This window comes from Chiloscyllium plagiosum, unplaced genomic scaffold, assembly GCF_037043375.1.
Source record: "Chiloscyllium plagiosum isolate Xiang-an unplaced genomic scaffold, Cpla_swu_hap1 HiC_scaffold_27, whole genome shotgun sequence".
Taxonomy (NCBI): Eukaryota; Metazoa; Chordata; class Chondrichthyes; order Orectolobiformes; family Hemiscylliidae; genus Chiloscyllium; species Chiloscyllium plagiosum.
Genome location: NW_028270165.1, coordinates 70090292 through 70102278, shown reverse-complemented (window position 1 = coordinate 70102278; position 11987 = coordinate 70090292). Strand labels below are relative to the sequence as shown.

The 11987-nt window shown below is 45.1% G+C and overlaps 1 protein-coding gene across 2 annotated transcripts in view; it reads right to left on the bottom strand.

Annotated features, from left to right (window-relative positions):
* Positions 1-233: 233 nt before the first annotated feature.
* The window catches only part of LOC122543598 (uncharacterized), a 22393-nt gene continuing 10639 nt past the window's right edge, over positions 234-11987 (bottom strand). Inside the window, exons 3-4 of one of the 2 annotated variants that reach the window (XM_087974850.1) lie at positions 2721-4142; positions 234-316 (exon numbers count right to left, since the gene is read on the bottom strand). In XM_087974850.1, coding sequence (XP_087830976.1) covers positions 249-316; positions 2721-3822 — 1170 coding nt within the window. In that variant the 5' untranslated portion in view covers positions 3823-4142 and the 3' untranslated portion in view covers positions 234-248. Of the gene's footprint in view, positions 317-1968; positions 4143-11987 lie in introns of those variants that run through there. The other variant, XM_043682422.2, reaches the window with a different exon arrangement.

The window sequence follows — 11987 nt, the reverse complement described above, 5'->3', positions numbered from 1 at the left end:
TCCAAGCCATGTATTATCTTGTAAGTTTCTATTAGATCTCCCCTTAACCTTCTAAACTCCAATGAGTACAATCCCAGGATCGTCAGCCAGACCTGATGGGTTGAGTTCCATGGAGCCCACCAGTTTGTCCTGAAATGGAAACTTTAAACAGAGTTAACAGATGATTTTAAAATATCACTGCAATGTGATCGGCAGGATTCTGCACTAACCCTGTGACCAGATGTTTCCACCTGATAGTGGTCCCACATTTATTTTCTGCTGAGAAGTGACATGTGCGGTTTTGAACTGGCAGCAGAGAAACAGGAGGTTGTGCCACCTGAGAATGGAGCAAGTGGTCATTTTATTGTTATCAGCTTGAACAGACGTCCTGTCTGTGAGGGTGACCTCATACTGACAGAATCAAGAACAAACATACAGATTGCTGATGGTCTCTGCATTTTAATTCAATGTCTTCCTTGATCCACTTATACTTTCTCCGTGTCTCTCTGCAAATACCATGCATTCACCATACTCATGTATGTACTGAAGCTCAGTTGACACAATTATTGTCTCCCTTCTTTGAAAAAATAACTAAAGAGCTTTTGAGATGCAATGGCGGAATCTCTACCTCCAGTCTGGAAGGTGCAGGTTAAAATTCCAATTGCCTCAGAGGTTTCACATCGCCTGCCTGAACAGGTTGATGAAAAATAATCATAAACTAGCATAGAAACAATGGGGAGGCAGAGACTGCATACCTGCAATGTTGCAAATATTTAAAAGGAAAAAACAACCAATTTCTCAAATCACACTGCTCAGAGATGTGATTGCACGCCTCTGGAGCAGGTGGGACTTGAACTCAGGTCTCCCTATTCTGGGGACCATGACACCACAAGAGGGCTTACCTGCCATGTTTCACTCTCGATAAGTAAATCTGTGCCAGACTATCCCAGTAATGACCGGCTCTCAGTGGTGGACTCTCCCTCTTTATGGGCATTTAAGCGGGCATTGGATAGGTATATGGAGGATAGTGGGTTAGTATAGGTTAGGTGGGCTTGGATCGGCGCAACATCGAGGGCCAAAGGGCCTGTACTGCGCTGTATTCTTCTATGTTCTATGTTCTCTCGTTTCTTACTTCATCAATTGGCTATCCAGACTGTCACAACAAAGTCTGGATTAATACTTATTAAAGTGAACATTGCAACTGGGCAGGACCAACCCTTCACTATTTATCACCCAGCCTTGTTATTCCCACTGATAAAAACTACAGCATGGATAATGCTGTTCAACAATTGAGAGTTTACTGCATATTTGAATGTGAAAGTCAATTATTAGTTGTTTGTGATAAAATATATGAGTCCATAGATGTCACTGCTTCTAGTTTCATTGTTTGCTGACAATCAGATACAATTGAGGGTAAAATCAGTATCTAGTGTATGTTTTTTTTAATTGATTGGGGTAAATAATTTGTTATGGTGCAAAGTCCTGCACATTTTTGCTTGATAACTGAACTTTCTGCCTGCAACCCCAACATTTGCCAAAATAAAGACAAACGCACATTCCAGTGATTCTGAAATCAGATTCAAAACTATAGCTTGACAATAACATTGGGTAAGATTGCTGCTGCTAATTTTCCACATGCTAATAACTCAAACAGCAACTTCAAGAAAGAAATTGCATTGATTTGGATTGATGTGAGTGAAATCCTTTGAACGATGGCATTGGACAGGAGAACAAGACTGTTTGGCCCATCCAGTCAGCTGTTTTAAACAACTGTTGAATTGTTCCATTTGCCCAATCTTGCTCCAAAGTCATTAGAAGCTTTCCTTTTCAACTGTACTTCCCATTTCATTTTCAAAGTTCCTAGTCGATTTGTTTCCTTCAATCTTTCATGGAATGCATTCCAGATCATATTAACTCACCAGCAGGGATGAGGTGTATTTAAACATCAGTGTTTGGGGAGTGTGTCAATACAAGAGGAAAGTCTTAGACTCAATGCCATCCCTTCTTTATCTGGAATGAAACTATTATCATTGTAAAAGACACCCATGTATACATCCATCTTCAATTTTACTAAGGATGGTAACTAATGTGTTTCTGTTCAATAAATCAAGATTGTACAACATACAGGTTCAAATGTTGTAGAATTATCAAGTGCCATTTTCAGACTTGAAAATTAAACCTGCTGTTTCACTTTCAGTCAGAATAGATTAGAAACACACACAGTTTTTTTGGACTGTGTCACAAAACAGATCATAGTTTTGACACCAATCTCTGATATTTCAGCTTGTTCCCAGCATTCACGGTCATTCTTCCTGACTTGAAACACGTCTGCAAGGGAGCTGCTGTTCTGTGCCTTGGAGATCTGAGCCAAGAAAGGCAATGGCTGAGACCAATTTATTATGCACCTTAAGATTGTCCTCATGAGGACTCAGCTGTGAGTGAAGAGAAATGAGAATGATTAAAATCACATTCATCCCTCTCAGTGTGATCCTGATGGACTGTGTCCAGGTTAAAGATCAGTTTCTGACACACAACCCTCCTCCCACATTGTCCTTTATGACTCTAGCCTCATGTTAAACACTCAGATGGGAAAGACAAAGATTACAAAATTGTCTCAGAAAAGGTGAATAATTTTTCATTTATGCAGAACATAAAAACTCGTCAACAAATCAGGATCATCAGAATGAACATGGTTCAGTCCTGGATATGACTAGCAGCATCAGCAAGTGCAGAATCCAAACTTTGCATTTGCTTGTGAACTCGCCGGTGTGTCAGCAGATGGGATGACTGAATGAATCCCTTCCCACAGACATTACAGGTGAATGGCCTCTCCCCAGTGTGAACTCGCTGGTGTTTCACCAGGTAGGATGAATGAGAAAATTCCTTCCCACATTCAGAGCAGGCGAACGGCCTCTCCCCAGTGTGAATCCTCTGGTGTGTCTGCAGGTTGGATGACTGAGTGAATCCCTTCCCACAAGTTGGACAAGTGAAGGGCCTCTCTCCAGAGTGAACTCGCTGGTGATTCATCAGGTTGGAGGATCGAGTGAATCCCTTCCCACACACAGGACAGGTGAAAGGCTTCTCCTTTGTGTGAACCTGCTGATGTGTCAGAAGATTACATGAACGGGTGAATCCCTTTCCACATTCAGAGCAGGTGAAAGGTCTATCTCCTGTGTGAAGTTGCTGGTGTATCAGAAGGTTGGATGAATTAATGAATCCCTTCCCACACACAGAGCAGGTGAATGGTCTCTCCCCTGTGTGAATCCGCTGGTGATACAGTAGGCCAGATGGACGAGCGAATCCCTTCCCACACACAGAGCAGGTGAATGGCCTCTCCCCTGTGTGAGTATACTGGTGTGTCAGCAGATCCTTTTTGCTTTTAAAGCTCTTCTCGCAATCAGAACAATTAAAAAGTTTGTTATCAGAGTGAGCAAGTTGATGTGTCTGAAGGTGGGATGACTGAGTGAATGCCATCCCACAGATAGAGCAGGTGAATGGCCTCTCCCCAGTGTGGATACGTTGATGTGTCATTAGATCCTTTCTGCATTTAAAACTCTTCTCACAGTTTGGGCATTTAAATGGTCTCTTATCAGTGTGGACAAGTTGGTGAGTCACAATGTGGGATGATCGAGCAAATCCTTTACCACACACAGGGCAGGTGAACGGCCTTTCCTCAGTGTGAACTCGCCGGTGTGTCAGAAGGTTGTAGGAATGGGTGAACCCCTTCCCACAGACAGAGCAGGCGAATGGCCTCTCCCCAGTGTGACTGCGCCGATGAACCTCCAGTTGAGATGGGTAATTGAACCCTTTTCCACAGTCGCCACATTTCCATGGTTTCTCCATGGCGCAGTGTCCTTATGTCTCTCCACTTTGGATGATCAGTTGAAGCCTCGCACCTAAGTTTACAATTTGTCTCTGCTGCAAATGTGTGACATTTTTCTCAGGATGTGTAATAGAACACTCTCACTCAGATCTGTTTGTGTGTCTGGTTGCTTTTCCACTCAGACTGACGTCTGACATCTTCTCCCTTGAGGCAGGACAGAAACTGTTGCTCTTACTACAGCCAGAGGCTGATGACATTCAGGTTTGAATGAATCGAGTGATTCTGTGAGATGTGGCGCTTGGTTTGAATTTGCAGTCTGCAATCTCCTTTAAAATGCCGCCTAAAAAGGAGATGACAAAAGCCCTCAGAACAGAAAATCCAGACAGACAGTTGCAGTTTCGCTGGAACTTGTCCTGCTCCCGAAAACGCGATCTAATTCAACCAAAATAAGTCCAAAATGACTAGCGAGGCATGAAGAGTTACAAAGCAAATCTCCTTAACAAAGCCAGAATGCTATTCCCAATGTCTGTGAGACACTCTCCATCCAAGCTCCCCAGTAACAGTGGAACCAGTCATTTGGAACCTCTCATCGCGTGTTCCCACTTACGAGCACTTGGACCCAGTTGCAATCAGACAATCCAAACCCCGCCCACCCCGTCTATGTCATCACGCCGGGACGTAAGGGCGCTGCTCCGCCCCTTTCCCTCCCTCCCTCCCCGCGGATCGAAGATGGCGGCTGTTGACTTGAACTTCTTCCCGGGGACACGAATCTGGCTCACGCAGGTCAGTATTCGCGGTTCGGGACATTTAATCAGTGTCTATCAACCCGCCCCGTCGTTCCGCCAGCTCCATCGTTTCCTCTGCGCTGCCGCGTCCTCGCCGCCTGCAGATGAGAAAGAAAGCGTCCCTCTTGCCCACCGTCTTTCGTCTGCCAAAACGCATGCGCCAGATGTTGGGTGGGTCTGCGCCTGCGCACTGTTCTCCCGTGACCTGGAGAGGCGACGTTTACCAGCGCGGGGCATGGTGGGTAAATGTGCTTCACTGTTTAAGATTAGATTCCCTGCAATGTGGAAACAGGCCCTTCGGCCCAACAAGTCCACACCGACCCTCTGAAGAGTAACCCAGCCAGTCCCATTTCCCTCTGACTAATGCACCCAACACTACGGGCAACTTAGCATGGCCAATTCACCTGACCTGCACGTATTTGGACTGTGGGAGGAAACCGGACATTGTGTTAGAATGCCGCCCACCCCACTCCTGGCACCTTTCGGTGCCACTGTAGGAAGTGCAAAACCTGCGTCCACACCACTCCCCTCACCTCCGTCCAAGGCTCCAAGGGATCCTTCCACATCCGTCAGAAATTTACCTGTACTTCTACTGATGTCGTCATCTGCATCCGTTTTATCCGACGTGGTCCCCTCTACTTTAGAGGAGACAGGATGCCTTCTTGCGGATCGTTTCAGAGAACATCTGATATACCCACACCCACCAACCGCACCACCCTGTGGCTGAACACTTCAACTCCCCCTCCCACTCCGTCAAGGGCATGCAGGTCCTGGGACGCCTCCATTGGCAAACTGTTACCACCTGACGTCTGGAGGAAGAAAGCCTCATTCCCCCTTGGGATCCTGCAACCACACAGAATAAATGTGGATTTCGACAGCTTCCTCATTTCCTCTCCCCCTACATTCTCCCAATCCTAAGCCTCCAACTCTGCACTGCCCTCCTGACTGGTCCATCACAACCCCCTCTGACCTATCATCTTCTCCCTTACCTTCATCCACCTCTCACTTTTTCAGCTACCTTTACCCCAACCACACCCCCTCCCTTTTATGTCTCAGACCCCAGCCCACAAGCCTCCTTCCTGATGAAGGGCTTATGCCCAAAACGTCGATTCTCCTGCTCCTTGGATGCTGCCTGACCTGCTGTGCTTTCACAGCAACAAACTCTCGACTCTGATGTCCAGCAACTACAGTCCTCACTTTCTCCCAGTGAGAAAGAAGGCAATACTGGACCTGTTTCTTGGGAATGAGGAGGGCAAAGTGTTAGCTAAGCATTGAATGGTAATAATAATAGTTACATAAGTTTTAGGTGAATTATGGAAATGATGTTGAACAATCCAGAATACAAATAATTAACTCAGGAAAGCCAATTTAGTCCTCCTAGTTGAACAGTCAATAATATCAGAGCATAACTTTAAGTGAAGGGCTTAGAGGGAACTTGAGGGAAAATATTTCACCCAGAGGGTGGCAGGGGTCTGTAATACATTGCTTGAGACATGGGTTCATGTGGGTACCTCACAACTTTTACAAAGTACCTGGATGAGCATTTGAAATGTCATCATGTTCAAAGCTCCGGACCTGGGACTGGAGAATGGTACAAGTGTAGATTTAGTTTTGATTTGACATTACTGAGCTGGTGGATCAAAGGGCCTCTTCTGTCCTGAATGGTATTTGATTCTCATTTCAATGGAAGAAGAACAACCCTGTGCCAAAAACAATCAAGTCAAATGTTGGCAGGAAAAGAAATGTAGCTGAATAGTTGGTGACCTTTGAAAAAGAAGTATTTCAAACATAATCAAAAAGTAGGGCAAAGAAACTCAGAAATTCATAAATGACGAGAGATAAAAATGAAGGCAAGCAAGAAAAAGGTTGTTTGTTATGGACATGTGGAGAACATCCAGCTGCGAACCAGACTGAATATAGAAAGTTCAGAGGGGAATGGAGAAGAATGATAGAGAAGTAAAAGAATAGGGTGGGGGAGCAGAGGGGAGTATGAAATGAGACTAGCAGTTAATTTGAAAAGGAATCTCAATCTTCTTTGTGATGTATAAATAGTAAAAGTGTGGCAAATATGTTTTCACAGAGGAAGTGATGTAAACAGTTGTGTCTCTCAAAGTCAGTCGTGCTACCGTTCCTTTTCTCGATAGAAGAAATTGACCTGAACTTGGCAAACTGAGCATAAGATCAAAATCTCCGGAAAACTCTGAGGCACGTATAATGAGAGTATAATAGAATAGAATCCCTACAAAATATATTCAGGCCAGTCCCACTCCCTATCCAATCCCTATAACACTGCATTTTCTATGGCTACTCCATCTAGCCTGCACACTATGGGCAATTTAGCATGACCAGTCCACTGAACCTGTACACCTTTGGAATGTGGGAGGAAACCGGAGCACCTGGAGGAAACCTACATAGACCCGAGGAGAACGTGCAGACTCCACACAGACAGCAGCCTGAGGATGGAATTGAACCCTGGTCCCTGGTGCTGTGAGGCAGCAGTGCTAACCACCGAGCCACCCCCAAATAGGATCGTTGTCAGCCTCACAGCACCAGGGCGGCACGGTGGCTCAGTGGTTAGCACTGCTGCCTCACAGCACCAGGGTCCTGGGTTTGATTCCCGTCTGTCTATGTGGAGTTTGCACATTCTCCCTGTGTCTGCGTGGGGTTGCTCCGGTTTCCTCCCACAATCCAAAGATGTGCAGGTCAGGTGAATTGGCCATGCTAAATTACCCGTAGCGTCAGGTAAATTAGTCAGAGGGAAATGGGTCTGGGTGGGTTACTCTTCGGGTGGGGGGGGGGGGGCGCATTGTGGAGTTGTTGGGCCGAAGGGCCTGTTTCCACACTGTAGAGAATCGAATCTAATCTCAGAAGAAAACACATTGATATCATATCACTCACAAACATAGCAAAGCACTTCACTGGACAGTCTGGGGGAGGGATTGTATTACAGGAACAAAACTCCACTCTGCAACTTATCTTTAACTAATACAAAATATTCTAAACTTTTGACACATTTGTCAAATCTACCCTCAACCTCAGTATCTCCAACCGAACGTTGCAATTAAAATTTCTCTTCCTTCTGATCGAGTTGTGAATTTACATTCTGCTCTGATTTTGGAAAATCCTTTCACAGGGCAAATTCCAACCTAGAGAAATGTCAGTCACTGTATTTTAATTTAGACAGACACTGATGGTTTTCGTAATCTCGTTTTACAGAGACATGAAGACTTTTGACAATCGGGCTTTTTCTCTTTGCACAATTCTTGTACTGTTTTTCCAGCTACAACATCCAACAGGAGAATTAAAATTTGAAAACAAAGAAATTGTTTCAGAAATGAGTATTGTTGAACATCCATCTAGAATTTACAGCTTTTTGTGCTATGCTGTTGTTTCATCTCTCTGGGTCTGCTGTGAGACTTTTAGAGTGGTTCTGAATCCATGTCCATTGCTTTGTTTCACCCTCATTGACCCAACTTGCTCTTAGTAGAACATAGAACAGTGCAGCACAGTACAGGCCCTTCGGCCCTTGATCTTGTGCCGATCTTTTACCCTACTCTAAGATCAGACTAGCTGGCATACCTTTCATTGTACTATCTTCCATATGCCTATCCAAGAGTCACTTAAATGTCACTAATGTATCTGACACTACTACCACTGCTGGCAGTGCATTCCATGCACCCACCACTCTCTGTGTAAAGAACCTACCTCTGCCATCTCCACTAAACCTTCCTCCAATCCCCTTAAAATTATGCCCCCTCATGATAGACATTTCCACCGTGGGAAAAAGTCACTGGCAATTCACTCTATCTATGCCTCTCATCATCTTGTTCACCTCTGTCAAGTGACCTCTCATCCTTCTTCGCTCCAATGATAAAAGCCCGAGATCCCTCAACCTTTCTTCAGAAGACGCCCTCCAGTCCAGGAAACATCCTGGTAAATCTCTTCTGCACCCCCTCTAACACTTCCACGTCTTTCCTATAATGAGGCAACCAGAACTTAACACAGTATTCCAAGTGTGGTCTAACCAAGGCTCTATAGAGCTGCAGCATAACCTCCTGGCTCTTAAACTCAATCTCCCTGCTAATGAAAGCTAACACACCACACACCTTCTTAACAAACCTATCATGTTGATGGCAACTTTGAGGGATCTATGGACACAGACTCAAGATCCCTCTCTTCCTCCACACTGCCAATAATTCTGCTTTTAACCTGTATTCTGCATTCAAATTCGACCTTCCAAAGTGAATCACTTCACACTTTTCCAGGTTGAACTCCATCTGCCACTTATTAGTCCAGTTTTGCGTCCTGTCAATCTACTATTGCAACCTACCAACAGCCCTGCAACTCCTCCAACCTTTGTGTCATTGGCAAACTTACTAACCCACCCTTCCACTGCCTCATCCAAGTCATTTAGTAAAGCACAAACAGCAGAGCTACCAGAACCAATCCCTGCAGAACACCACTGATCACCATCTCCAGGCTGAATACTTTGCATCTACCACCACTCTCTATCTTCTATGGGAAAGCCAATTCTATATCCGGACAGCCAGACCTCCCTGTATCCCATGCCTCCTTACTTTCTGAATGAGCCAACTATGGTGAACCTTATTAAATGCATGCTAAAATCCATGTACACCATATTCACTGCTCTACCTTCATCAATGTGTTTTATCACATCCTCAAATAATTCAACAAGGTTTAGTGAGGGATGTCCTGCCCCTCACAAAGCCATGTTGACTATGTCTAATCAAACTATGGTTTTCCAAGTAATCATAAATCCTGTCTCTCAGAATCCTCTCCAACATTTTGCCCACTACAGACATAAGACTGAGTGATCTGTAATTCCCAGGATTATTCCTATTCCCTTTCTTGGACAAGAGAATAACATTTGCCAGCCTGCAATTATCTGGCACCACTCTAGTGGACAGTGAGTACGCAAAGATCATCACCAAAGATGCAGCAATCTCTTCCATCACTTCCTGTATTAGCCTAGGGTATTCACAAAGTCATTCATAAAATCAGGAAGTATGGGATACAGGGAGATTTGGCTATCTGGATTCAGAATTGGCTGGCTGACAGAAGGTAGACAGTGGTTGTAGATGGAAAGTATTCTGCCTGGAGGACAGTGTTGAATGGGGTCCTGCAGGGCTCTGTTCTTGGGCCTCTGTTCTTTGTAGTTTTTATAAATGACTTGTATGAGGAGGTTGAGGGGTGGGTTAGTAAGTTTGCGGATGACACAATGGTTGGAGGTGTCGTCAATAGTATAGAGGGCTACTGCAAGCTGCAGCGCGACATAGATAGGATGCAGAGCTGGGCTGAGAAATGGCAGATGGAGTTCAACCTGGATAAATGCAAAGTGATGCATTTTGGAAGGTTGAACTCGAATGCTGAATATAGGATTAAAGACAGGATTCTTGGCAGTGTGGAGGAACAAAGGGATCTGAGTGTGCAGGTACATTGATCCTTCAAAGTTGCCACCCAAGTGGATAGGGTTGTTAAGAAAGCATATGGTGTTTTGGCTTTCATTAACAGGGGGATCGAGTTTAAGAGCCGCGAGGTTTTGCTGCAGCTCTACATGTCCCTTGGAATATTGTGTCCAGTTCTGGTTGCCCTACTATAGGAAAGATACAGAGGCTTTGGAGAGGGTGCAAAGAAGGTTTACCAGGATGCTGCCTGGACTGGAGGGCTTGCCTTATGAAGAAAGGTTGAATAAGCTTGGACTTTTCTCTTTGGAGAGAAGGAGGAAGAGAGGAGATCTGATCGAGATGTACAAAATAATGAGAGGAATAGATAGTCAATAGCCAGAGACTTTTCCCCAGGGCAGGATTGACTGGTACGAGAATTCATAGTTTGAAGATATTAGGAGGAAGGAATAATGGAGGTGTCAGGTGGAATGCGTTGCCAGCTGTGGTGATGGGAGCAGAGTCATTGGGGACATTTAAGCGACTGCTGGACACGCACATGGATAGCAGTGAGTTGAGGGGTGCGTAGGTTAAGTTACTATATTTTACACTAGGATTAAATCTCGGCACAACATCATGGGCCAAAGGTTCTGTTCTGTGCTGTACTTTTCTATGTTCTATATCCCGTATGGCCGACTGGATTTATCTGTCCTTCTATCTTTCGAAATTTTCAACATATCTTCCTTCTTAATATCAATCTGTTCTAGCATATCAGTCTGTTTCACGCTGTCCTCAGAAATGCCAAGGTCCCTCTCAGTAGTGAATACTGAAGCAAAGTATTCCTTAAGGACGTCCCTGACTTCCTCTGACTCCAGGCTCAAGTTCTGTCCAGTATCCCTGATCAGCCCTATCCTCACTATAGCCATCCTTTTGTTCCTCATATGAATGTAGAATGCCTTAGGGCTTTCCTTAACCCTGCGCGGTAAAGCTTTTTCATGCTCCCTTCTAGCTCTCAAGTCCATTGTTCAGTTCTTTCCTGGCTACCTCATAACCCGCTAAAGCCCATCTGATTCATGTCTCTTCAACCTTAATTAAGCTTCCTTCCACCTCTTGACTTAATCCACATCCCTTGTCACCCAAGATTCTTTCAAACTACCATCCCTTCCATGCCTCAGTGGGACAAACCTGTGCTATCAACAAGTGCTTCCTGAACAACCTCACATTTCCCTCAGAACATCTGTTCCCAATTTAGGCGCCCCAGTTCCTGTCTAATAGCATTGTAATTCCCCCTCCTCCAATTAAATACTTTCCCGTATCATCTGCTCCTGTCCCTCTCCGTGAGTACAGTAAAGGTCATGGGGTCGTGATCACTATTACTGAAATGCTTTCTCACCGAGAGATCTGACACCTGGCGTGGCTCGTTGCCAAGTGTCAAATCCAATATGGCCTCCCCTCTCATCGGTCTATCTACATATTGAGTCAATGACCCCTCCTGGACACACCTGACAAAAACTGCTCCATCCAGACTATTTGATCTAATAAGGTTACAACCAACATTAGAGAAGTTAAAGTCACCCATGACAACAATCCTGTTACTTCTGCACCTTTCCAAAATCTGCCTCCCAATCTGTTCCTCCGCATCTCTGTTGCTATTGGGAGATTATGGGTGGCACAGTGGTTAGCACTGCTGCCTCACAACGCCTGAGACCCGGGTTCAATTCCCGCCTCAGGCGACTGACTGTGTGGAGTTTGCACGTTCTCCCCGTGTCTGCGTGGGTTTACTCCGGGTGCTCCGGTTTCCTCCCACAGTCCAAAGATGTGCAGGGTCAGGTGAATTGGCCATGCTAAATTGACCGTAGTGTTAGGTAAGGGGTAAATGTAGGGGTATGGGTGGGTTGCGCTTCGGCAGGCCGGTGTGGACTTGTTGGGCCGAAGGGCCTGGTTCCACACTGTAATGTAATGTAATCTAATCTGTAGAAAACTCCCAATAAAGTGATT